The sequence below is a fragment of the Paroedura picta genome, chromosome 8 (genome assembly GCF_049243985.1).
Source record: "Paroedura picta isolate Pp20150507F chromosome 8, Ppicta_v3.0, whole genome shotgun sequence".
Lineage (NCBI taxonomy): Eukaryota > Metazoa > Chordata > Lepidosauria > Squamata > Gekkonidae > Paroedura > Paroedura picta.
In genome coordinates, this window is record NC_135376.1 from 23448400 (window position 1) to 23475135 (window position 26736).

The following is a 26736-nucleotide window of genomic DNA, read 5'->3' on the forward strand; positions in this document are numbered from 1 at the left end:
AAATTATGCAAGTGTTCTTTCACAGAGATTAAACCGAAACCGACCAATGGTGTGAAGATCCATTGTTCCTGATCGTATATACATTGGGGTGGGTGGGGGGGTTTCCAGGGTTTCTCAATTCAGTTCTGCCTCTTGTCCCACCATGCCGATCTTACTCTTTTCCGCTGCTCCAGACAGACAAACACTCTATCTCAATCTACCACGCAAGGCTGTTGTGTAGATGGCATCCCCCCAGCCAAGCTTGGTGTAGTGGTTAGAAGTACGGACTTCTAATCTGGCATGCCAGGTTCGATTCCGCACTCCCCCACATGCTCTCTCAGCCTCACCCACCCCACAGAGTGTCTGTTGTGGGGAGAGGAATGGGAAGGCGACTGTGAGCCGCTTTGAGCCTCCTTCGGGTAGGGAAAAGCGGCATATAAGGACCAACTCTTCTTCAAGCTGCTTGCCCTGCTGCAACCCCTGTGAAAGGGTCATTCGACCCCCAAAGGGGTCTTGAACCCTCGGTTGAGAACCACTGTGTTAAAAGGATTGCACAAGTTAATGTCGAATGCTTGAAAGCACGTTGTGTTAAATATTCTTAACAGCCTACAAGTTCCCATCTGGCCAAGGTCTGCCTTGCAGTGTCTATATTGTATCTTGTGGCTACTTGGCCAGCTAATGCCCTGACCTGGGATAGCCCAGGCATACCTGATCTCATCAGATCTCGGAAGCTAATCAGGATCAGCCTTGGTTAGTCTTTGGAGGGGAGATCGTCCAGAACTACTAGGGTTGTGATGCAGAGGCAGGCAATGGCAAGCCACCTCCAAATGTCTCTTGCATGATAGACAATTGTAGATCTCTTGGCTACATGACACACATGCTATACATACACTAAATAAATAATACAATGGCAAGCTAATGCAGAGCCTATGGCGCATGGTGCCTTACTCTGTTCTGAAATATAAAGGCCCAAACACAAGCAGTCCACATTGTCCTATTGGAAAACTTCCTTCTCCTGCAAATACTACCTTTCTTTAAGCATTTGAATAGGCCTGGGAGAAAAGACGACATTTGGAATTGGGCAGAACAAATGGAAAACTTTGGTCCTTTGGTCTTATGTGGTTCAGCAATCCTTGCCACGTTATGGCTCTTCCACAAGATTATCAGCACCAACGGAGCACAACAGTCCCTAAGCCAGGTAACTTGTGATCAGGGACTAGTATTATATTGTGATCAGGGACTAGTATTATATTGCCCTGCTGGTCTTCTTAGGTGCTCACTGCAAAGTGATAATACAGGTATAACGGGGGGGGGGGGATCTTTGGAGCTCTGGAAGATGCCTGACTTTGGCCACCTTCTGGACTTAGCCATGATCTTCCATATATTCTGTGATACAAAGCGCAAATGCAGCCACACCTGGTGGGTACAAAATCCAGCCCCCTGAGAATCTCAGGTTGCAAACTGGCCTGCAGCTTGTGTGGCAAAATCTCAGAAGCCCAAGGAAGGGGACACATGAGCGGCATTTCCTTGACCAGGGCTTCAGTGCGCTTCCCCTGAATAGCACAATCCTGCCAATAAGCACACTGATAAGGTACGCAGATGGCAGAACGTTTGTTGATGTGGCCTTTGGGGTTTTAGCCAATGATGTCTCACATTGCTGCCCGTACAGAGGATGAACAGCTGTTGTTTGACGTTGCCAGATGTCACCTCATCCTGTTGGCATTTGGAAGTGCAAAAGGTGGCTGGAAGAATGTTGCACTATCTCCCTGCTGCATATTTCTGGCTGTGCATCTTTCTTGGTGTGTCACTGCACAGACATCCCCTTGGCCTCCTTCAACCTAAAGAATCTCAGAAACCCACAAACCCAGATGCTGAGTATTCTTGGTCTCCTCCATTTTGTGCAGTGTTTCCATTTCGATGGAAATGTTAGCCAGAAAAGTTACGACTACCTTTGCCACTGAAAGGAAAATGTGACCTTTGAAGGGCTTGGCCAAATGTCTCCAGTTCATTGATCTATTCCCTGCAATAGGCAGGTGACCCTTTGGTTTCCTCCCAGACCTTGCTCTTGATTTTCTTGTGCTAAAATCTAACGGTTTGGTCCTTACGCCTCCCACTACTTCTTATGAAAAAGTGGGTTTTAAATATCCTCCTGGTTCCCTTGTAAGTATTTATATCTAGTCACTTTTATCATGCTGGAGTCCAAAACCATCTGCTCTTGTTACTTGACAAAAATGCCATCCATTTGTGACCCTGAATCATGCTGTGTGCTAAAAACCTCCAGATAATAACAGTTGGTACTGTCAATTGGAAGTCTGTGCCACCTTTTTAAAAAGGCTACACCTGTTTTGATACACAAAAACACACAGCAGGGAGTGTTGTGACTCAGTAATCCCTTTTTAAAAAGTGATTCTAGTGGCTAATACCTAATTCAGAGCAAGATTAAAGTTCAGCAGCACAAGACTTAATATTTCCAGGGTAAAAGTTTTCATGAGTCAAAGCTTCCCTAGAACTCTTGTTGCTCTTTAAGGTGCTACTCCTTTTATAGGGTAAATCAACACAGCTAGTCACCTACAACTTATTCCAAGCAACTTTCTCAATTCAGATGACCATATTAAGAGAGGTAGCAGGAAACAAACTTTCTTAAGGTGGCAGCCTAGTGCTCTGACACAGGCTGGAAACTCTTAGCAAGGTCTTCTTACCCTTGTACGTGAATAATAACACATAACATGTTTAGACTATTTCATGGCATTCAATGCATTTCGCATGCATATATTGTGACATCGTAACAGAGTCCCAGACACAGAATGTGGCCCATTAAGAAGGGTAGTCCTGATTTAAGATTAAACCTGTTGCCCAGGTCTTGCATTTTCACTTTGCGGTAGAACCAAATTGCCCCATGCAGCTGTTTGTGTTCCATAATAAATGACTTGCCACTCTCAGGGGAGTTGAAATCCTTTCTGACAGTTCACCTGGAGAGATTCACCATGAGTAAAACATCAAGAATATGATGCTGTAAAGTTCCCTGGATCTTTCTCAGCATCTTGAGAATTCCGCATTTGCACTTCTCTGCCCTGGGCTGATCTGATTCATGGACTGGTTCTGCAATTTCTGGACATTTGCTGCTCATAATGGCAGGCCAGCAACTAAAGGCCAAGGTTCAATTTGACTAAAAGCTAGGTTTCCTTTTCTGTTTTCAAATTCTGCACTAAGCCTCTGCATAGCACTTGCTAAAACCACTTCTGTATTTGATATGATGGGGCGGCTGACAGAAAAATGTGCCCACGCTTTCTCAAAAGAGCCCATTTTTCTGTTGTGAACTATCTCAAATTGTTCACACAACTCCACCGACACAGATTTAAACTGCAGTGTTGATGCCCGTGCAGGGTGTGAAGGAACGAGACCTTTGGGGACATGTATTTTCATGTGCTTCTCTGTGTGTTATTGGCCTGGGGTAGATTTACTGGACCAGGAGGGCTGTAAGATTCCTAGAACTTGGAAAGCCTTTAAATTGTGACACCGGCTCAGGAGCCTTTAAACTGTGACACTGTCCTTAGAATAGCTACTGTACATTCCAACAGTGACCTCACCGGGATATTGGAAGCAAGGATGCCTGCCCAGCAATGTCCACAGCTGCTCTTCCTGTCACTTCCCAGGATGGTCTTTGCATTTCTCTCCTGGAGGAGCCAGAGGGACAAACATGGAGGTGTCAATGGCCAAACATCACCTTTTGACCATATCAATGCAGAGGATAACTGAGCACAACCGACGGCATAAGAAAAGAATGCCCATAACTTCGTCCGTGAGGTTTCCAGGCGAGAATGAGAACCATCTGAGCAAGCAGAGAGGCTGCCAGGTCCCACTAAGGACATGAGATGGATTTCCCCCAGAAGAAGCATCAGACTTTGTGATGAGGAAAGCACCTCTGTTCTTGAACTCTTTCCGTATCCTGTTCATGTCGGGTTTCCCCATTTAAGTCAATGTTTCCTTCCCCTTCAAGGCATCTTTAAAACCAGCTCCATTGCAAATCTCACCGTAGGTCTGTTTGATCTCTTGAACGCACACAGTTTCATCACCCTGGATGACTGGCAGCTAAACATGGGAAAGGGTGCTGTTGAAATGCATTGTAACGATGGAAGTGATATGACAGTTTGGTTTTTGGCATTTAATACGTCATCAGGTGTTCATGAGAACTGGATAGCCCAGACCTGGATCTCTGAACATAAATGGGGCTTAATATTTATTTATTTTATTTATTATTTGTTTCTTAACCGTTGCTCCCGGACCAAGCTGGCTTGTGAAAGTTTACAATAAAAATTCCCCGTACAATACAGATAGAACAATAGGTGGGCTCAAAAGTAAGGCTCATGTTATTCAGTGGGACTTATTGTCAGGAAACCTCTAGGACTCCAGCCGAAATCGCCTAAAACGAATTCTTTAATGTGAAGTTATGTATTTGAGATTTGAGATGCATGGTCATATTTTTTAAAAGGACAGTCAAAATCCCCTATAAGAAAAACAAACTGACTCTTGAGGCTGACGTCTGTTCAAATGTGTTCCACAGATGTGCAAGCAAAGAACTGGCTACGATAATAAGATAAATGTGGGAGGGGGGGATGTATTTGTCATATGGCACAGACAGAACTAAAGAGTCCACTCTGCAACTCTTCTGGGGCTCAGATCCTCCGTTTGGAAAGGATGCTGAATCCCAGTTCCAGCCCTCACTGTTGGGTTCGTCTTTACTCGTCTTCTTTTACTATCCAAATACTTTACATATTTAAATCCCAATGAAATGCAAACATTTCCATTTGCTGATGAGGGAGGTTAATTGGTACCACTGGGACAATTTGTAAGTTTGCATGAACAGGCACGAGCATTCTTCTCACATGTGATGACCTGGACAGAGGATTCATGGGATTCCCTGCATAGAAATGCCAATAAATTTAGTCTTTTGCGCATAAGGAATTGTGCTGGAAGTAGCCCTCATTTTATTTCAGCCTTTCTCAACTTTTTTACTGTTGAGAAACCCCTGTAACATTCTTCAGGCTTCAAGAAACCCAGAAGTGGTGCAATCATGCAGAACATGGCTGGGAAGCATAGCTGTACATGCCCACCTGGGGCCCCTCCCTTCCTGCCTACTCAGGCCCATCATTGGCCATTTTGGGAGGGGTGTATGGGTCAACATGACCATATATGGTCATATCACCCAGTAAACGTTTGACAGATTCTAAAAATGTATTAATTAGCTCTAAACCATTCGGGAAACTTCTCCAAAGTCACCAAGAAATCCCAGAGTTTCACAAAACCCTGATGGAGAAAGCCTGGTTTATTTCATCACTGTCATAAAATGGTTTGGAATCATAATTTTATATTCCAGATTTGCATACATGTATGCACATGTTCAATTTTACTGCCCTGAATAGATTCTTCATAGCATATAAAAATAGATGGGAGTATCCCACAGGGGTTATACAAAAGAATTGCTTGGAAACTTTCAAAATGTTTCTATGTCAACAACTCTGATCAGTCAAAAAATTTCCATTCACCAAACAGGGTGGAGTCGACGTTCTATTCATAGAGTGGGATTTTTTGTTGCTTGTGGCACTAAAATATATATGCACATTTTGCACAGAAAAAAACTTCAGTGTTTTATCATATATGGGATATTCCTAAGAATGGTTTTGTATGATTTAGTTTAGTTATACAATAACACACTAACAGTCTTAACAGTACCTTGTGAGGTAGGTCAGGCTGAGTGCATTTGACTGCCCCTAGACCAGGGGTAGTCAACCTGTGGTCCTCCAGATGCCCATGGACTACAATTCCCATGAGCCCCTGCCAGCAAATGCTGGCAGGGGCTGATGGGAATTGTAGTCCATGGACATCTGGAGGACCACAAGTTGACTACCCCTGCCCTAGACTACACAGCCTGCTTCCACAGCAGACTGAACATTCCAACCCCCAGATCCTAGTCCGACACTCTGTAACCACAACACCACTCAGGTTTGAACACTAAAACCCTCCTAACGCTTGCTTGTGAACAAATATCCCCCAGAGATCATTCACATCACAATTTTGTGAAATCATATTGATGGCCCAGGGCCTAGTCTGGCCTTTTTAGGGTGGCTTGCCTAGTGTGCAATGCCCAAATAGAACGACCACCAGGCTGGAAAACCTTTTATGATTTTTATTCAACTGCAGAAGAATAGAAAGACAATTTTGACATGGGTGGGATAGATCCCCAAAAGTACCTGCACAGAGAACAATACAATTACATGAGATTAAATAACTTCCCCCTGCAGGTGGGGAGAGGTGATGCCAATAACCTGGGGATCTCTACCCCCCTTGGACATCCCACGAGACCACCCTGCAGCCACGGAGCCAGCCGTCAAAAAATTGCTGACAGGTTCTGAAAAGCTGCTCCATGTCTCCCCCTCCCACCCAGCCTCCAATGGTCTACTTGAGCAATCAGGACTTCTTCCTTTAGCCCTGAGATTGTCAATTCAACATAACCATAACATCAACCCTGGCTACAGGGATCCTCCTTCCACAAGATTATCCAAAATACAGGCAAGTATATACTCTCCTGCAAACTAGGCCTTCTGATTTAAAAAACAATTTTGGAATAAGGTGACCAGATTTCAACACTGGTAAAGCAGGACACCATTGACCAAGGGGGTTCTTGATTAAAAATTTGGTCTATATGGAGCAACAAAAAGTTTCATAGAACGCAAAAATAGTATTGTAATATATGTTTAATGTCAACATAAGTACAATTTGCCAGGTGCCTCCAGATGTCCCTCCACAAGTGGGACCTTATTCTGGAAGCTAAGAGTCTTATCCAATTTCTACTATCTGAGCAAAAGTTAGAGAAATTTGTCACCCCTCACTCCGTCAATAGCAGGAGGACATGTTATTTCTGTGCATGATCAAAAGTTGTCATTTAGGTGCAGTGGTTAGGAACAATTTGTAATCTGAAGAAATGGGTTTGATTCCCCACTCCTCCACATGCAGAGAGCTGGGAGACCCTGGGCTAGTCACAGCTCTGTTAAGAGCCATTCTCACAGAGCAGTTCTCTCAGAGCTCCCTCGGTCCCACCTACTCCTTAAGCTGTTTGTTGTGGGAGAGGAAGGGAAGGAAACTGTAAGCTGCTTTGAAACTCCTTCAGGTAGTGGAAAGGATAGAAAAAACAACTTCTTAAGAAGAGTTAGTTATTGTATGCCACTTTTCTTTACCAGAAGTCTCAAAGTGGCTTACAATCGCATTCCCTTTCCTCTCCCAACAGACACCCTGTGAGGTGAGGCTGAGAGAGCCCTAATATTACTGCTTGGTCACCCAGCTGGCTGCATGTGGGGGAGCACGGACTCAAACCCAGCTTGCCAGATTAGAAGTCTGCACTCCTAACCACTACACTCCTAACCACTATTATTATGCCTGCTGATCAGCATCGTTGAGCTCTGAACTGTTCTAAGCACAGCATATCCGGCATCTGGCAGTTAGGCTGGAAGGTGCACATGGGTTTGTTTGTCACAGCATCTAGACATCAAGAGATACAAGTGGGGCTGTGTGTGACTGGAGCCTGTGTTTTGCACGGGTGTGGACCTTCCACCTAACCCACAGATGTTGGGGCCAGCAGACATGTCGCTGTTCCTCTGTGCATGGACCACACCCTTGAATGCCTACACAACCTTGCAAAACCAGAAGTAAATAGTTGCCAGCTGCTGGTTGAGAAATACCTGGTGATTTTAGGGGTGGCAAGCTTTAGAGGGGAGGAGGAACTTCAAAGGGATACAATGCCAGAGTCCCCCTTCCAAAACAGCAATTTTCTCCAGGTGAACTGACCTCTGTTGCCTGGAGATCAGTTGTAATCCCAGATCTCCAGTCTCTGCCTGGAGGTTGGCAACCCTAGGAGTAGAAAAATGCTACTAAATCATTTATTCCATTAATGAGCCCAACAACAGTTTTCTAGGATTGGGGTGGCTCCAACGCACCCACTGTCATGTATTTTCTATTCCACTGGATTTCCTGCAGCACAATTAAAGCTGTAGGGAGCTGGCTCATTTGTGCAAACCTGTTGCTGCCATTGCTTTGAACCCGTTTCTCTTCCAAAATGGAATCCACCTTTTGACACTGGCCCTGCTGGGCCCACAGGCATAGCTGTTTCAGTGGGAAGGAAGGAAGGAAGGAAGGAAGGAAGGAAGGAAGGAAGGAAGGAAGGAAGGAAGGAAGGAAGGAAGGAAGGAAGGAGGAAGGAAGGAAGGAAGGAAGGAAGGAAGGAAGGAAGGAAGGAAGGAAGGAAGGAAGGAAGGAAGGAAGGAAGGAAGGAAGGAAGGAAGGAAGGAAGGAAGGAAGGGGGTCTCGCGTTTACACCCCTTGAGACCTCTATAAGTCACGGGAGGATGGCAATAATTCTCACTCCTGGCATATTAAAAATTTACCACTGATTATGGAGTGTGCAAATGATCCACACAGTGCTAGGGTTGTCACCTCTGGATTGAGAAGTCCTTGGATATTTTGGGGACGGAACCTGGAGGTGAGGTTCAGGGAGAGCCAGGATCCCAGCAGGATATAAGGCAGCCTTTCTTAACTTTTTGACCATTGAGAAGTCCCTGAAGCATTTTTCAGACTTCGGGAAACCCCGGAAGCGGTGCAATTGTGCTGAATATGGTTGGGAAGAATTCAAATGGGTAGCCGTGTTGGTCTGGAGTAGCACAACAAAACCGGAGTCCAGTAGCACCTTTAAGACCAACAATTAGTCTGAGGAAGAGGGCTGGCGCTCGAAAGCTCAAGCCTTGAATAAATCTTTGTTGGGTCTTAAAGGTGCTACTGGACTGATTTTGATGGTTGGGAAGGGTCGCTGTGGACATGCCCACTGGGGGCCGCTCTCCTTCCCAGTCCCTACAGGCCCATCACTGATCATTTGGGATGGGGGCAGGTATAGGGTCAGGTCACCCAATAAATGTTTAACCATTTTTTTTAAAGTGTAAAAAATTAAAATTGACTCCCACCCATTCGGGGAACCCTCCCAGGGCCGTCAAGAAACCCCAGGGGTCCATGAAACCCTGGCTGAGAAAGCCTCATAGAAGGCCATAGCGACCACCCCCAAAGCAGCCGCTTTTTCCAGGGGAACTGAACTTGGGAAATTCTCCCTCTGCAGAACTGCTAGCCTTGGAGTTTTGAAGCCGCTCTGCGCGGACTCCTCGTGGCAGAGTTCCCACGGCCCGTAACAGAAGCGAGGACAAGCGAGCCGGGCTCCAACCAGGTCAGGAGCAAAAGAAGGACTGAACCTGACCCGACCACGGCGGCAGGCGGGCCGGGCCTCGGCCAGGGCGGCCTCCGCCTCCTTTGAGTCTGACGCTGCGGCGCCGTCGCCCGGGAGACAAGAACGCGAAGAAGCGCACGTCACAGAGGCCGGAGACCTCCGCCGCGCCGAGCGCGCCAGGCTGCCTTAAAGGGGCCGCCGCCCCCGAGACGCTGCGCTTTGCAAGGGCCGAGCAGGTGCACCGCATGATGGAAGGCGCTGCCGAAAACGACGGAGCCCAGGAGCCAGGTGCTGCTCCAGCGTCTCCGCCCTGGACCCTGGAAAACACGGAAGGAAAAGCACCCAAGAGGGGAGGGGTGGGGGAGTAAGAGTCGGAGGAGGCATCCGGGGTGCCCCGGGAGGGTAGCTGCGAACCTGGGAGGGGAGGGAAGAGAAGGGGGAGGGAGAACCCGGGGATGCCACGTGGTGCAAAGGCGCCGGCAGGGGCACTGGAGGAGGGTTGCCAGGCTCCAGGTGCTGGCTGGAGACCTGCTTTTGCAAAAGCTCAGTTCACCCGGAGAGAATGGCCTCTTGGGAAGGCGACCTCTGCGGCATCATATCCCATTGCAGCCCCACCCCACCCCACCCCACCCCACCCCACCCCACCCCACCCTCCAACAAAATCTTCAGGTGTCTCCCTACCCGGAGCTGGCAACCCTCGGCTGGCGTGTTTGGTTCAGCCCACCGTGGGCAAGATGCACTTTAGGCCAAGGGGGCTCGCGGTTCGATCCGATCTGCCTCCCCGGAGGCGAGCTGGTTTTTGCAAATGCCGCGCGGCGCTACTTGCAGGAAGTTTTACAGCCTTTCCCGCGGCGGTGGCGCCTCTCCAAACGGAGCTCCAGCGCTGTGCTGCCCCCTGGCGCCGTCCTGGCGCTATGACCGCTGGAGCCCGTCCCCTGCCCCTTTCCCCCGCGTCATCAGGACCTAATTGGGGGGGGGGGGGGCGGGTTGGGGTTGAGATGCAGCGCCGATCAGTTCCGCCCGCCGCGACGTCACAAGCCAGGCTTATTTACGATTTGTATTTTCGTCCCGCTCGATGCCCTGGGGGGTTAAGTGCGGCTTGCAGCCATTTCCTCATAAGTTATTTCAGTCGCTGCCTCTGAAAGGCTTGCAATTTAAATTCCCCCCGCCACATCCTGCACTATTCATCAGTGGTTCGCTGTGACAGTCTGGGGTAAAGGCACAGGGGGTGGGGAAGGTTGTGCAGGCAGAATGGGCGGTTCACACATTACAGAGCGCACACCTGGACGTCCTCCTGAGCTTGTGGGGAAGCAGCGAATTGTGGGTTCCCCCATTCCCCATCAAGATAAGGAGAGGGAGAGTGATGCTTCACAAAGCGACACACAGGCAGTGCTTATTATAATTTTGGTACATTTTGACTACACAGGATCCCTGAACACAAACTCCCTCTTTCTAACAGATATAAAGAGTTCCATACGTACAAGCAAGAACATTGTTCAGGTTTTCAAAAGAGATATCAAACAAATGAACTTTTCTGTATTTTTTTGGTGCTGAAATGTTGCTGCCGGTGTTTTTGTTTCCTTGTGAGCAACTAAAATCTGCAGTGACTCTAAATGCAATCTTAAATTGATTTATACTATTGGGGTCAATGAATTTAAGTGGGCATAACTTTATTTTGGCCAAGAGCCTCTTGTGGTAAGGCAGCAAACATGCAGTCTGAAGCTCTTCCCATGAGGCTGGGAGTTCAATCACAGCAGCCGGCTGGAGGTTGACTTGGCCTTCCATCCTTCCAAGGCAGCTTGCTGGGGGGTAAATGGTAAACCACCCCGTATTGAGTCTGCCAAGAAAACGCTAGAGGGCATCACCCCAAGGGTCAGACATGACCCAGTGCTTCCACAGGAGATGCCTTTACCTTTATTTTGGAGGATTAAAGTCCTCCTAAACTGTTGAATTCAGAGCTTAGTTGCAAGTATGCAGGGAATTGTGGCTGTCACCATGGCTGACTTTGGTGAGATTAAAGCCAATATTCTGCCAAGCATTTGTGTGTAATTTTAAAATCACATCTTTTACTAAAGCATTGGAAACTATATAGATACATTTGTTGTATTTGTATTATACTCCACTTATACCCTGCCAAAGTGGCTTAGATAGTTCTCCAGTCCTCCATTGTATTTTCACAACAACCCTGTGAGGTGGATTAGGCTACAAGTGTATGACTGGCCCAAGGTTATCCAGTCAGCTTGCCTGGAAGAATAGGGATTCAAACCTACATCTCTTAGTCTGCCACTTTAACCACTAGACTAGAAACAATTTGAACCACTAACCAACCACTACTTGGTGTAGTGGTTAAGAGCCGTGGCTTCTAATCTGGCAAGCCAGGTTTGATTCCTTGCCTTTCCACATGCAGCCAGCTGGGTGACCTTGGGCTAGTCACAGCCCCGATACTGTTCTCACTGAGTAGTCCTGTCAGAGCTCTCTCAGCCTCACCTACCTCCCAGGGTGCCTGTTGTGGGGAGAGAAAGGGAAGGCGATTGTAAGCTGCTTTGAGACTCCTTGGGCTGTGAAATGTGGGGTTTAAAAAACAATTCTTCTTCACTACACCATGTTGTTGTGTACAATGGTACATTTAGTAACTTATTTCAAGCCAGCTCGCCTACAGTTTTTTGTGTTTAACAGAGAATGAAGATTTGGGAAAAGAAAATTCAGCCACAGCAGCTGATATTTCTAGAGGGTAAGTCAATGGTAAAACCTTTCTTATTTTTTTCACTGCTTCAGTGTCATTATTTGTCCCATTGTTGCAAGGATGCTGCACTGTCATTCAAGAACCATCCAGTCACAAGAGGAGGGTCAGGACTAATAAAAGAAAGTGCCTCTTCATATGACACATTATTCACTTACAGAATTAGTTGTCCCTGCTGGCTTGATGGCCATGTGCTCAGAAGGTTTTAAAGATGAAGAGTAAGCCTATGTGTATAACAACCCAAAAAGGAACCTTCATGTTTAGTGAAAACAAGCCTGTGCTGAGGTTAAAATATTAAAAATGGTTGTTTCCCCCATATCTCCTTGGTAAGTTTCTTGAGTCTGGTTGGCTGGCATCTTTTGTAGGCAGGATTCTGGCTAAATATTCTTCTGGTCTGATCTAGCACGGCAGTTCTGGTCTGATCTAGCATTGATGGTGGACCTTGTACTGTATTTTGTGTAGTTTTGTCAACAGTCTTCTGTTCTATATTTCCATAAACTGCAGGGTACTATGTTGATATGAAGACATACTTCAACCAGAAACCGCCTTTTAGGACCAACCCAAATAGCACAAAACGGTGTGCAAAATATCAAGTTCTCAATAACTCTTCTTTAGGGGGAATGTTTGAAAAAGGAGGGTAAAAGAAAACAACAACCCTGTTTCAAGCCCTGATCCTACACACACACACACACACACACAGAGATCACTGATAGAATCTCTACTCAACACTACTTTGTCCAAATTCAGGAAAAACAATGAGTAGGCTAAACAATGAGAAACATGATGAAAAACTCACTCTTGGTGAGTTCAAGAGATAACTTCAAACCAGGGTGAAGGTTGGGAGATACCATAAAATGCCCCTGACTCCTGTGTCCCCCCCAACTCTTACCCTACCAGCTAGGCTAACTTTATCTGCCCCCTTATCTACACAGTTCCATGCTTCCTTCTCTGTTGCCCTCCTACCCACCTATTATTTCCCCCCCAGCTTCACACCCCCTCCAACTCCACTAGAATGACAGAGAACATTCAAGGACCTAGAGGGGGCACCCCACTTTCCCGTTTCTTCATCCACACATTATTTCCACTGTAGTGGTTAGGAGTGCAGACTTCTAAACTGGCATGCCGGGTTCAATTCTGCACTCCCCCACATGCAGCCAGCTGGGTGACCTTGGGCTCGCCACGGCACTGATAAAACTGTTCTGACCGAGCAGTAATCTCAGGGCTCTCTCAGCCTCACCCACCTCACAGGGGAGAGGAAAGGGAAGGTGATTGTTAAGCCACTTTGAGCCTCCTTTGGGCAGAGAAAAGCGGCATATAAGAACCAACTCTTCTTTGCTCTCTCCTGGCAATCCCCATATCCTTTTGCCTTTCCCTATCTCATTGTTTACTTATCTCCCATGCGCCAACCTACCTTTTAGCTGCCTTCCACCCTCAGTTATATTTATTATTTAATTCACTTATTCCCTTCCTTTCTAAGCACCTAAGCAGCTTATACCATTCTCCTTTTCCCCTATCTTAACAACGATTCTGGGAGGTAGGTTAGGCTGGCCAGCTAGAGAGCTTCTGTGGCAGCTATGAATGGCCCGAGGTCAGCTAGGGAGCTTCTGTGGCAGACGGGTGGTTTAAGCCTCAGTTTCCCAAACCCTGCTGTGAAGTTCTAACGCAGGGGTAGTCAAACTGCGGCCCTTCAGATGTCCATGGACTACAATTCCCATGAGCCCCTGCCAGCGAACTGGCTTTCGCAGGGTGGCTGCTGTTGAGCAGTAGCAAGCAGCCAGGCCCAAGTAAGTCATGCCAGTGGCTGCTGCCAGGCCTAGCCCCAATAAGTCTACCCTCAAAGGCCAAAACAACCCTGGAAGGAGCCTTGTCCCTTGCCTAGCTGAAAACACACTTAGAATTCTGGCAGGGTTCTTCTGGTTGCCTAGCAATGAGGGCACCTGTTTCTTAAAGCTACAGGAGCTCCTTTTATCATTTTGTGGTCCATCCACCGTGTTGTGTTTGTTTCTAGATTTCAGATTTTTCTGCAAATCTGAAATTCTTTGAGGTTTCTAGAAAGATTTGCCTAGTACTTTGGACCTAATGTATAATATTTCAAACTGATATTTTGTTATCACAACTGTTTTATTGTATCATATATAGAAATTACTCTCTGAAACATAATGTTTCAGAAATTACTGTCTGAAACATTTATAATATCTCTGTTGACCAGGCAGAACTGAGTAGAGCATCTTAAAAGAACTGTATAATTAAATATTTCTATAATAAATGCAAACATTGGCCTTAAGAAAGGAAGTTGACATAGGGTGAAAGTATACAGTGTATACTACTGTACAAATTGGATTGTTTTTGGAATTCACCCTTGCACCCACCATAATGATACTCTATGTTTTCTTGTACTCCCATAAATTGTAGAAGTTTAAGTATATGGTATTTGCATTAAATGGAGAATAATGATATGTTTCTTATTTTAATAATGGCTTTGCCTTGCCATGCCCAATTTTAAAAGCAACACTCACTAGCCCACAAAGAGGTTAGACTTGATTAGCCAAGGTTTGCTAACTCTGAGTTTTAAATTCATTGCTGCTCTGTCCTCTACGAATTATAAAAATTCACAAATTTGCAATGCTGTCAGCAGTTAGGGTTTACCCTGTAATAACTCTTCCTTTCATCAGATTGTAAACCATAACCCTGTATTTCTGTCTGAACATATTTTAATCTTTGTGTCCATTGAGTACTTAGACCATGGATCATCATCGTTGTCGTCTTTATTTTTTGAACCCACCCTTCCGACAAGGCTCAGGGCAGGTCACATTAAAATTTAAAACCATAATTTACATTAAAGCAGTTCAATGTCCTCCATTAAAAGTATCAAATATTAGATGTTGAGAGAGTATCCTCCTTGGGCTGATGTATCTTCCCATGATGTTCCGATGGATTCTGGAGATCCTTCAGGGGAGGCCAGGCAGTTAGATGTTGTGGGTGTTACCTTCCTGGCCTCAACCATAGGTCTGGCAGAATAGCTCTGTCTTGCTGGCCCTGTGGAACTGGTTAAGGTTTCGCAGGGCCCTGATCTCGGCTGGCAGAGCATTCCACCAGGCCAGGGCCAGGCTGAAAAAGGTCAGCCTCACCTCTCTGGGGCCAGGGACTTTATGCAAGTTTTGGTCCATGGACCATAGTGCTCTTTGGGGGGGGGGGTTGTACAGGTGAGCAGAGAGCTCGTTGTAGTACCCTCTGGGGCCTGACAGTTAAGGCTGAGCTCCTTTTCAAATTGTGCATAGTTGTGTTCTGTCTTAAACAAGATGCATCTGCTATTGTTCTCCCTTTCAGAAACAGACATGCCCCGAGATCATCCTTAGATGTTATCAGCCTGGGCTTCTGTTTGTTCTACAGGATTGAAGTAGTGTTGGACTGGTGCTGTTGTGGTGGCCTGTTTAAGTCCATCAAGAACCATTTGGTGTTTGGGCCCCCATTGTTAAGTGATGTCGTTGCTGAAAAGAGCCTTGAGAAGTGCTGGGCTTATTGGGTTGATATTGAGTCACGTATTGCATAGTATCTGAAGAAAGACCCTTTCATCTGGAAGGAATGTGGCAATGACTCTTTGGTGTCATGTGATGGCACGCCATCCTTCAAGAAGACATGGACCGTGTACTTAATGGCAATTACAACAAAGTGAATTTTGCCTTTATCAAAATTGGCTCAGCTTCTTACTTTCTCAAAGACTTTCTAGAGCATCATGTTCCTCTTTGGTGCATGCTGCCATAATCAAGTCAACTGCAGTGTTGTGGACATTTGAAATATCCCCCAGACACTCATGATTCTGTGGAAAGAACTCATGGTAGTCTTGATGCCAGAGGGCAGCCAAAGGGATATCTCCTGTGTGGGGTGTTGAAGGTACACAGTTCTGCAGACACTTTACCTAGGGCCACTTGCTGGTAGCAGTCTTTCTCAACCAATATGGTGAATAGCTTTTTTTGCCAGCCTGGTTATTCTGTACACTTTCTAACACAAGCATGGAGAAGTGCCAGTGTGCTTGACTGCCTTGAGAAGATCGTCAGAGTTCAGGCTCAACCTGAAGTTCTCATTTGAGTTAAAATCAGGGTGCTGGTCCATGCTGTTGATTTGGTCACCCTTCTGATGAACCCTTCTACTTCTAGGTCCGATTTGAAGGGTACACAGATGGCACTGTGGGGCCCTCATAGAAATGCTGCACTCCTGGAAAGTGCCCAAGGCCTTCCAAGTCATCAGACTAATACTTGGTAAAGTCCCCTAATATGGTTGGGGAAGCAGAGTTATGGCATTGGACAAACCAGTGCCCATTAATTGTGGGTCCCCCTTCTGTGTGTCAGAGAAGGTTAGGCTGCATATGGCAAAACCACACTTGCAGTGAACCACAGTCGAATACTTTGGTTCAATCTTGCGCTCCCAAGGTAACTAGCATCATGTTGGACCTATATACTTTGCCTTGCAGTTGTTCTGCAATATCCTGGTGCTAGTATGTTGACCTCAGCTCTAGCATCTGACTTTTTAAAAAGATGGATAAATGGGCTACAGTGATCGTGCTATGCCAGGCATCTGAGCTTCCCTCATCTTAGCTTGCTGCTGTGCAGTCATTGCTCTTATGAATAGATCGTTCATGTCTTTAGCTAGGTGCAGAAGTACTTGTTTTGCTTCGTTCGTTTTAGCAAAATTCCCCACACATACACACACACACTTGCTGCAGATTTCTCAAAAAGCTGGGCGCTGCTCAGGCCTGTAGACATTCCCACATCTCTTGCAGAAAATGTTCTTAGTAGGTGCAGAGTCATGTGCCAGAGAAGACTGCTCCAGTGAGGGTATCTGGAGCATACATTCCTGTGCTTTGCTGCTAGGATTTTGGGCTCTGTGGGCACTGCTGGTGCTTCAGACTTTGTTCTGTCAATATCAGTAGCTTGGTCCACAGTCAAATTGAGGTTTTCCAGGAGCTCCTCCTTGAGTTTGCTTTCTGAAAATGCTGAAGACAATCTCATCTCTTAGCATCATCTGTGTAGCCCCCAGATTTACACTGAACTGAGATTCCCCCCCCCCCTGAGTACTGTAACACAGAATCTATGCCTGCTGTTTTCATCACAGGTTGACAGAACTGAAATTGTTCAAAACCAGCATTCCTTCTGGGCTTACAGTCATTCTAGAATTCAGTAGGACTTCTGCCAGAATCTTTTCCCCCCGATATGCATAGATATCAGTGTAGTATCTTTCTAATTCCTTTTCTCCCAAGCAGTGTAGCATTACAGCAGTTTTGTAAACCTCTGACTCGTTCTCAGTTTCTGTGGCTGTCTCCATTTTCTCCACATGAGCCTCTTGTGGCGCAGAGTGGTAAGGCAGCAGACATGCAGTCTGAAAGCTCTGCCCATGAGGCTGGGAGTTCAATCCCAGCAGCCGGCTCAAGGTTGACTCAGCCTTCCATCCTTCTGAGGTCGGTAAAATGAGTACCCAGCTTGCTGGGGGGTAAACGGTCATGACTGGGGAAGGCACTGGCAAACCATCCTGTATTGAGTCTGCCATGAAAACGCTAGAGGGCGTCACCCCAAGGGTCAGACATGACCTGGTGCTTGCACAGGGGATACCTTTACCTTTACCTTTTACCATTTTCTCCAGCTTTCCCCTAAATTCCCAGCAACATTCATCTCAGGACGAAATTGAAATGGCCCCATCCTTTCGGTTGATTGCAGGAGTCCCTTAGCAGGTGGTTGTGTTAGAAGAGCAGGCTAGTCCTGGCACCAGGTAGCATCCTCCAAGGCACGGTGGGTGAGCTTATCTAGCCTGCTTCCTGTTCACCCTTCAGTCTTGCTCAGTAGCTAACTATAGGAGATGCTGGTAGCTTAACAACAGGGCTCTTCACTGCTTCTAGCTGAGAAGGAATATGTACTAATGATGAAGAACACTAGTGAAAGGCCACAACACACCAACCCCAGAACGCAAGACCCAAGTGAAAGAGAGATGGAAACTAGTTCTTGAGGGTTCGAGTAAAGCTGTACACACATGCATAATTAACTCGCTGCGGCACACCATCATTCCCTAGTATGTAAGAATGGCGGTGGTAGTGCTGTCAAGTCCCAGCCACTTATGGCGACCCTTGTTGGGTTTTCAAGACGCAAGACGTTCAGAGGTGGTTTGCTTATTGCCTGCCCCTGCAAGGTCTCCCATCCAAATGCTAAACAGGGTTTTTTCTGCTTCTGAGGCTTGACAAGATTGGTACAGCTTCAGCTATCTAGATCAGGGCAGATCATATGAATTGCCTTTCTGAATCAGACCAGTGGTTCATCTTGTCCAGGGGTAGTCAACCTGTGGTCCTCCAGATGTCCATGGACCACAATTCCCATGAGCCCCTGCCAGCAAATGCTGGCAGGGGCTCATGGGAATTATGGTCCATGGACATCTGGAGGACCACAGGTTGACTACCCCTGATCTAGACCATCAGCCTGTATTACACAGTAGCCAATCAGATGCTCCCCTTAAGGCTGGGCATGAAGGGCAAACCTTTCCCTGTTTCTGTTCCCTGTAACTGGCATTCAAAAGATGACTGCCTCTGAAAACAGCTGTTCTCCTTAGTCATCCTTTACTTTACTTTGGGCCAACATGCATCTTTTTAATCTGGCTTTTAATTAGGGGTTTTATCTTACCAGCTTTTTAATGGTCTGCTTCAAATGGGCAGTTATTTATGCTGCTTATGTATAATGGTTAATGGCTTAGGTTTCTTAATATGCTGTGATTTTTGACTGTAAGCCGCCTCAAGCCAGCCTCTGGTGTAAACAAACAAACAAGTCTTGGTCCTTTATGGACCTGTCCTCCACCATTTTTTCTATTCCCCTTTGAATGTTTGCATCAGCATTGGAACATGCTTGGCGCCAAAATGAAGGGATGGGCAGGATAGGGGTACAGTCAGTAACTCCATACAGGAACGATCCTAGAAGACCAGAGTAACATGCTGGCCTCTTCTAAAATGGATGGGAGGCCAAAGGCTAGCATGTTTATGCTGCTTTCAAAGCGACAGAGAAGGGAACAATAAGGGTTAGTAAGTCCTTAGGGTTAGGAAGAGCCTCTTGTGGCGCAGAGTGGTAAGTGGCAGAAATGCTGTCTGAAGCTGTCTGTCCATGAGGTTGGGAGTTCAATCCCAGCAACCGGCTCAAGGTTGACTCAGCCTTCCATCCTTCTGAGGTCGGTAAAATGAGTACCCAGCTTGCTGCTGGGGGGAGGGGGTAAAACAGTAATGACTGGGGAAGGCACTGGCAAGGCCACCCCATATTGAGTCTGCCATGAAAACCTTTACCTTTAGGGTTAGGAATTAGACTGAAGGCTTGACCCTTGCTTTTAATTCTGGGGTCTAAAGGGCAGGAAGAGGCCTTGTAGTGTTCCTGGGCTCCTCTCCACTCCACATTTTAATGAACAAGGTGATAGGGACATTGACCTCAAAAGGATACATTTCCTCTTGGGCCAGTTCCCTCCTGCCCCTTGTTCACCCATGAGCATGTCCCCACCGGCCTCCCTTTGTTGTACATGGAGCCCTATGGAAGCAGTCATCAGCATATCATTTTCTATTACAAAGAAGTGAAATACTTCTCGGATAATGTTGGCCTATTACGATTGCTGCTATGAGTTCATCTTTCTTCACTGTAGAGCATCTGAAGATGGTCTGGCCGTCCAGGAGGTTGGTAGCATCCCAGAAATGGAATTAGAGGAGACCACAGAAAGGCCAGAAACAGAACCAGGTAACATAATATTAGTATTTTGAAATGAGACAGATGGCAGTATGGTTTTTTCACAGGAGGGAAAGCAAGTATTTTGAAGGTCTCCTCCACCACCTCCTCATGACTCAACAAACCAGTTTTGTTATGTTTGAATTCCTGTTGCTCTTCTTATCCAGCTGTGTTTCCTACAAACTGGGTTATTCATCTGCCCTTCTTACTCTCAGGGACATTTTTTCCTGCTTTCCATTAGTTCCCTGGTTCGTCAGGTTTCCACATCTTGACTACCATTTCAAAGCACAAAGAATGTTGTTTTGTATCCACATTCCCTGTGGGATAATAGCTATTGTACAGCCTGGTTTTTTTTCTTAATCCAAGATGTGTGATAGCTCAGTAACAATCGTACAGGTGGAGCAGGAAGGATGAGGATACAGGAGCAAGAGCACAGGACATACAGTCCTGTAGCAATTCCAGTTCAGCACTTGTAAATCCCAATTAGCTGGTGAATAGTGAAACACTAAAGATCATTGTTTTGTTTTGTTATGCATGCTGTCTAAATGTTCTCAAGGAAGGCAGAGCTGGTTTCAGTCCTTATCCAGTACACTCTGAACCCCTTTCTCACTCCATATTCTTGGTAAAAGGAATTTTTAATGGGCAAAACAGCTAGTATTGCATGTTAATGTGTGTTTTCCACATCTCCTGGCTTTGCAGAAGCCTGCTGAATGAGATATATTTCCACTTTATATAGAAGAACAATGCACATTAAACAAAAAAGGACTATAGCAAAAAAAAAAAAATCCTGCTCTCTATAAATGCTTCCCTGGTCAGTATCCATTGTTACTTAGTAGTAGTACACACCTGGGCAGAAACAGTGATTAGGCAGAAAGGCATGTTTTTATGGCAAGGAAGAGGATATTTGGGTAAGATGACCAGATTTTACCATTGGTAAAGCGGGACACCATTGACCGGAGGGGAGGGTTCTTGATTAAAATTTGGTCTATATGGAGTAACAAAAATTTTCATAGAACGCAAAAATAGTATTGTAATATATATATATTTTAATTTCAACATATGTACAATTTGCCAGGTGCCCCCAGATGTGGGACAATCTGGTCACCTTATATTTGGGGTGTTTGGGGTATTATGGCAAATGTGGAGTTTCTGCTAAGTGAAGTTGTTGCATTTTAATCCCAAACTCTTAACCTTGTGTTATGTACTTTGTAGCCTAACCTTATGTCATAGTGGTTCAATATGCCAATAAAGATTTATTGACAGAAAGGGATAGCTGGGTTGTTGTTTCCCTCAGGAAAACTAGGAAATAGTTGACTTTCATCCCCATTTGCAAATGGATGCGTGACTCTCCATTATCTCATTTTTTAGCCCAAGAAAAACAGCTCTTTACCACATCTAATAGATTTTCGTGTTATTAGTAATATATGGAAAGTTCAGCAGGGATTCTTTGTGTCTGCCTGCTCTTCTAAGTGCCATCGTGGTTCACTATTAATGATGCTTGCATGCACAGATTCTGAAGATCATCCCGAAAGGACAAAAAGTAGAACTTCTGCGTCTTCAGAGAGGTAATGAAAAATCCAGGTGTGGGCAGGTATGGGAGGGGGAGCCTTCCTGCATGTGAGCAACGGTATCATTCTTGCAAAACTCAGGGGAAGTTACAACACAATTGGCTAGGGCTACTGCAAGCATTAATTTTGACCATTTTCTAATCTTGCTGTGTCGCAAGCTCTGGGCAGTGCGTATCCCCAAGAGATCTGATGGCAACTTCTGCACTCTTGAGATTGCACTCTTGAATTTGCCACACCTAGAGCTGTGGCTGTCTTGGGGATGCTTGCTTCACTGGTTATCACTTCTGAGAAGTGGCTTCCTACACTCCTCAGACATTTCCCTCTTCTTGAACAAGATGGCTGGCCTTGTTTTAAATTGGCTGCCCCTTACTCGCTTACCCGCTCTTCCATTGGAGGGATTGTAATAGGGTTATAGCAGGGTGTCTGCCGCAGGTGCACTGAGATTATGTTTCCTTCCAATAGACTATTCTGTGATCAAAATGTGAATTGCTCAGGGCCAAGCTATGCCATGTCCTGACCTGGATGGCTCAGGCTAGCCCGATCTCATCTCAGAAGCTGAGAAGGGTTGGCCCTGGTTAGTATTTGTGTGAGAGACCTCCAAGGAAGTCCAGGTCCCTCTGCAGAGGCCGGCAGTGACAAACCACCTTTGTCAGACACTAACCATAGACTCTGATAGACTCTACACAGGGTCGCCGTGAGTCATCTTCAGCTTGATCGCACTTTGCACCCCCACAAACTACACGCTGCATCTACTATGTGATCACCATGGGGACTTGCAGCAAGACAACAGCATCAGGTTCCCCATGGGAACTCAGTTCAGAAGCACTGCAGGGCCCTCATGGGGGAGGAGGGGCACTTTCCTCCCTATGCCATTGGAAGCCAGCTTGGTGTTGTGGTTAAGAAGGGCAGCCTCTAATCTAGAGAACCGGGTTTGATTCCCCAGTTCTCTACATGCAGCCAGTCACAGTTCAGTTGGAGCTGTCTCAGTCCCACCTACCTCACAGGGTATCTGTGGTGGGGAGAGGACAGCTAGAGGACTGTAAGCTGGGTACAAAACACCAGCTCTTCTTCAGCTCTTCTGCATTTTTCCAACCAGAAACTGTCCAGGGGGGCTGCCCTAGTACAACTTCAGCAAACGTATGTCTTGCCCACAGGGCAAATAGTGCTGCCCTGGGCTGTTTTGGGTTGGCAAAATGCTGGGGGAGACAGGAGCCCCTCCTGCCCCCATGCCGTGGTCCCAATGTGAATCAGGCTCCTGCAGCACTCTGGAGTTGTTGTTGTTGTTGTTGTTAATTTGATTTATAGCCCACCACTCCCAACACAAGAGCCTCTTGTGGCGCAAAGTGGTAAGGCAGCCGTCTGAAAGCTCTGCCCATGAGGCTGGGAGTTCAATCCCTGCAGCCGGCTCAAGGTTGACTCAGCCTTCCATCCTTCCGAGGTGGGTAAAATGAGTACCCAGCTTGCTGGGGGGTAAACGGTCATGACTGGGGAAGGCACTGGCAAACCACCCCGTATTGAGTCTGCCATGAAAACGCTGGAGGGCGTCACCCCAAGGGTCAGACATGACTCGGTGCTTGCACAGGGGATACCTTTACCTTTACCTTACTCCCAACCAAGCTGGCTCATGGCGGGTTACACATGTAAAACCCCACAATAAAAGCCCAGTAAAATAATCTATCCCACCCTGGTGATGAAAATAACCACCCTCCCCCACTCTGCAACTTCCCAACCCCCTGTCTCAGGGATAGATGGTAACACATGGTAATGGGGGAGTAGCAGCAATTCTAGCCAATCGGGGCGGGGGGGGGGGGCTAGGTCTAATTGCCCAGGCCGCGTACAAAGACCTGGCGGAAAAGCTCCATCTTGCAGGCCCTGTGGAACTGAGGAAGCTCTGATAAGGCCCTGAGCTCTCCCAGGAGCTCATTCCACCAGGTTGGGGCCAGGACTGAAAAGGTCCTGGCCTGGGTCAAGGCCGGGCATACCTCTCGTGGGCCAGGGATCACCAACAAGTTTCCATCCACAGAGTGAAGAGCCCTGCGGGGAGCATGAGAAGGTAGGCGGTCCCGCAGATATGTGGGGCCCAGACCACGGATAGCCTTAAAGGTCAATGCCAAAACCTTGAACCTGATCCGGGCTGCAACTGGCAACCTATGTAGCTGCCTCAGCACTGGCTGGATAAGGGCCCTCTATGGTGTACATGTGAGGACCCTAGAAGCTGCATTTTGCACCAGCTGCAATTTCCAGGTCAAGACCAAGGGAAGGCCAGCATAGAGCAAGTTACCGAAGTCAATCCTGGAGGTGACTCACACCTGTCACCCTGCTGCAAGTCCCTGTAGTGATCACACAGTAGATGTAATGTGCAGTTTGGAACTCAGGAACTGACAAATGTTCACACACTGCTTTTTGTAGGGAAGAAAGCTTTGGCATGAAGGGCAGGGTGGGCAGCTGTTTGATTAGGGTCCACATTCAAGCACCCAATCTGTTTCATGACAACATAACACAGCCTGTCTTTAAAGGAATTCATCATGCCTTGGAGTTCCTTGCAGTTGCCCTGAAGACTTATTGGGTGGCCCTGTGTTTGCTCAGGTCTCCTGATGAGATTCAGACAGAGAAGGCTGATGGCATTTCAGAGCCAGGCTCAGCAGTTGCTCCCTTGGAAGAAGAGACTGAGCCACCCCCTGAAGGCCCCAAGACCCCGTCGCCAAGCACAGGTACTGGGCAGTCCAAGTGCACATGTCACCATGTCCTGTGAGATTTTTTTAAATCTCTGCAATTGCTTGCAGAAGAAAACAGGAGAGCTCAAGGGCCTCCAGGGTCATCTGGAGAAGACCAGACATTGAGATGCCATCATGAGACTTATGATAGGCATTGTCCAGTTTCCTGGGGCCCAAAGGGGAAATCACCCATTTGCCTGCCAAGAGCATCACTTAGGAAAATGTTCAGGGGTTGCCTAAGGAAGACAAGGAGAAGGAGAATGGTGATGAGAGGAGGAACACCTGTTATTTCCTTGCTAGAATATGTCTGGGCAGAATTAGCCATCCTTTGATTATTTTCCCCTGACATTAGGGTAAAAAATGCAGGTAAAAAGACTGCATTTTAAATGGGAAGACTATTGCACAGGAATATTTAATGCTTCCCTGTTTCAGTCCAAAAGTCATCACCCCTAGGGAGTGGTCTTCCCATGGTGGACTCTCCTTTAAATTGCATCTCCTATGGTCCACATTCTGTTTGTTTGTTTTTAAGAAGGGAGAAAATAATCAGAAAATGATGCCCAATGTGTAGTTCTTCCCTCTTCTTTGTATTGGCTCCTCAAATCTATTCTTCGCTCACTAAAAACGGAATGGAGGAAACTGACTGGAAGGAGGTATGGGGAGGGGTTTCTCTGAGCAGCCCTTTGTGTCTAAACCCTGGCTGCTCCATGTATAAAGGGAGACTGCTTCTATTTTTTCTTTCTACAGCCAGGAGATGCAACAACGATTAGTGAACCACATGTGTAACTAGTTTGGTTTGTAACCCAGCAGGAACAAAGGGCCATCCTACAGTGCTAGGCGGAGTCAGGAGAGAAAGTTCCTCTCTATACAAGTCAAGCAGGTAAACATCTGACAACCCCCCCCCCCCTTATTGAAGAGAGGTTGCTATTGTCACTGTTGAGTTCCAGAATCCAAATCTCCAACATTGCCATGGCTGAGAAATGTCTTTCTTCAAGGAGGCAGTTGCAATGAAGGCAAGAAGAAACCACGTGTACATCTGTCTGCAGAAATCAGCTGCAAAACCTAAAAGGCATGACAGTAGTTTGAGGGACAGACAGCCAAGCCGTCATACGCACTAGTGAAATGAGGCTTTTTCTGCAATTGCATTTGGAGTACATTTCCCTTCCCTGTTTATGAAGGCTCCTCCCAGACTGTATGGATGCGTGCAAAGAGCAAATGAGAGAACTTGATGCCCTTTCCAAGAGAAGGTTTATTATCCGTTTGTTTTACTGATGTTAGGAATGGAATTCTCAGCCCGTCTCTAAGCACAGTTACAATCTCAACATGCCCCTCCTGACTGTGCTGCCCTAAGAACACGCTGAATCCCCGTAGACCTGAGTAGTATTCCAAGTAGACCCACTCAGGATGGCACTGCTGTATGCTTCTTGTCTCAGTAGTTTGTTTGCTACTTCTCAGGAATTTAACATCAAACAAAGGTCTGATGTTTGCTTTGCGAAATGCACTGATGGTTCCATTTCCTGACCTGTGTTCTGTCTCCTGAAAGGGAGTCACTGGGTACCATGGCTGCCGACATGCTCCAGAAACCCTGTAGGGTTTCTGTCTCCATGCAGACAGACGCTAGTTGGCTTTACGATCACTCCAAGAAAAAGCGTGAGTAATGCATTTATTGTGATGTTTGCAATCTACAGAGCAGAAAAAGGAGGACTGTCCTTCCTTGTACAGCTCAACGCGGAGCATGATTACTTTAAGTCCCACTGAATTCAGCGGGTGAGATCCAGGATGCGACACACTCTTTCAGTCTGTAAAAAGTCTTTTGTCTGGGGGCTGTGCAGCAAAGGGAGAGACTGGTTTAATCAACAAGGTCTCTTAAAACATGTATCTCCTCCCCCCCCCCCATAAAATGTTAATAGCAAAGCTGTATCAGCAGAGGCATCACATCAAAATCACAAGAGGTCATAGTCCCACTGAATACCGCATTGGTCAGACCCCACCTAGAGTATGGTGTGCAGTTCTAGAGGCCTCACTTCAAAAAGGATGTGGGCAACATTAAGAAGGTGTAGAGGAGAGCAACGAGGATGACCCAGGGACTGGGGACCAAGCCCTGTGAGGAAAGGCTGAGGGACTTGGGAATGTTCCACTTGGAGAAGAGGAGGTTGAGAGGGGACATGATTGCTCTCTTTAAGTATTTGGAAGGTTGTCACTTGGAGGAGGGCAGGGAACTGTTCCTGTTGGCAGCAGAGGACCCATCCCACAGTAATGGGGTTAAACTATGTGTAGAACAGTACTGGCTAGATATCAGGGGAAAAAATCACAGCTAGAGCAGTGGAATTAGCTGCCTAGGAAGGTGGTGAGCTCCCCCTCACTGGTGGTCTTTAAGCAGCAGCTGGACAGATACTGGATGCTGTAGGCTGATCCCACATTGAGCAGGGGGTTTGACTAGATAGCCTGTATGGTCCCTTTTATTTTATTCATACACATTTACCTACCTACCTACCTACCTACCTACCTACCTACCTACCTACCTACCTACCTACATACATACATACATACATACATACATACATACATACATACATACATACTTATATGCCGCCACTCCCAGGATCACCAGCTCATGGCAGCTTACAACATTTTAAAAAATACAATAAAATCAGTAACATTAAAACCCCATAAAATGTCCCAGCAGCAGCATCATACAGAAATCATATACAATATAAATTGCAGTTGGTTCCAGCTGTGGCCTTTT

General features: G+C 46.5%; 1 protein-coding gene across 1 annotated transcript in view; it reads left to right on the forward strand.

Moving 5' to 3' along the window:
• The first annotated feature begins 9358 nt into the window (after window positions 1–9358).
• ERICH6 (glutamate rich 6) overlaps window positions 9359–26736 on the forward strand; it is a 34598-nt gene continuing 17220 nt past the window's right edge. Inside the window, exons 1-7 of the mRNA XM_077348688.1 lie at window positions 9359–9526; window positions 11915–11969; window positions 19632–19723; window positions 21222–21276; window positions 23866–23990; window positions 24798–24870; window positions 25534–25640. Coding sequence (XP_077204803.1) covers window positions 9484–9526; window positions 11915–11969; window positions 19632–19723; window positions 21222–21276; window positions 23866–23990; window positions 24798–24870; window positions 25534–25640 — 550 coding nt within the window. The 5' untranslated portion in view covers window positions 9359–9483. The remainder of the gene's footprint in view (window positions 9527–11914; window positions 11970–19631; window positions 19724–21221; window positions 21277–23865; window positions 23991–24797; window positions 24871–25533; window positions 25641–26736) is intronic.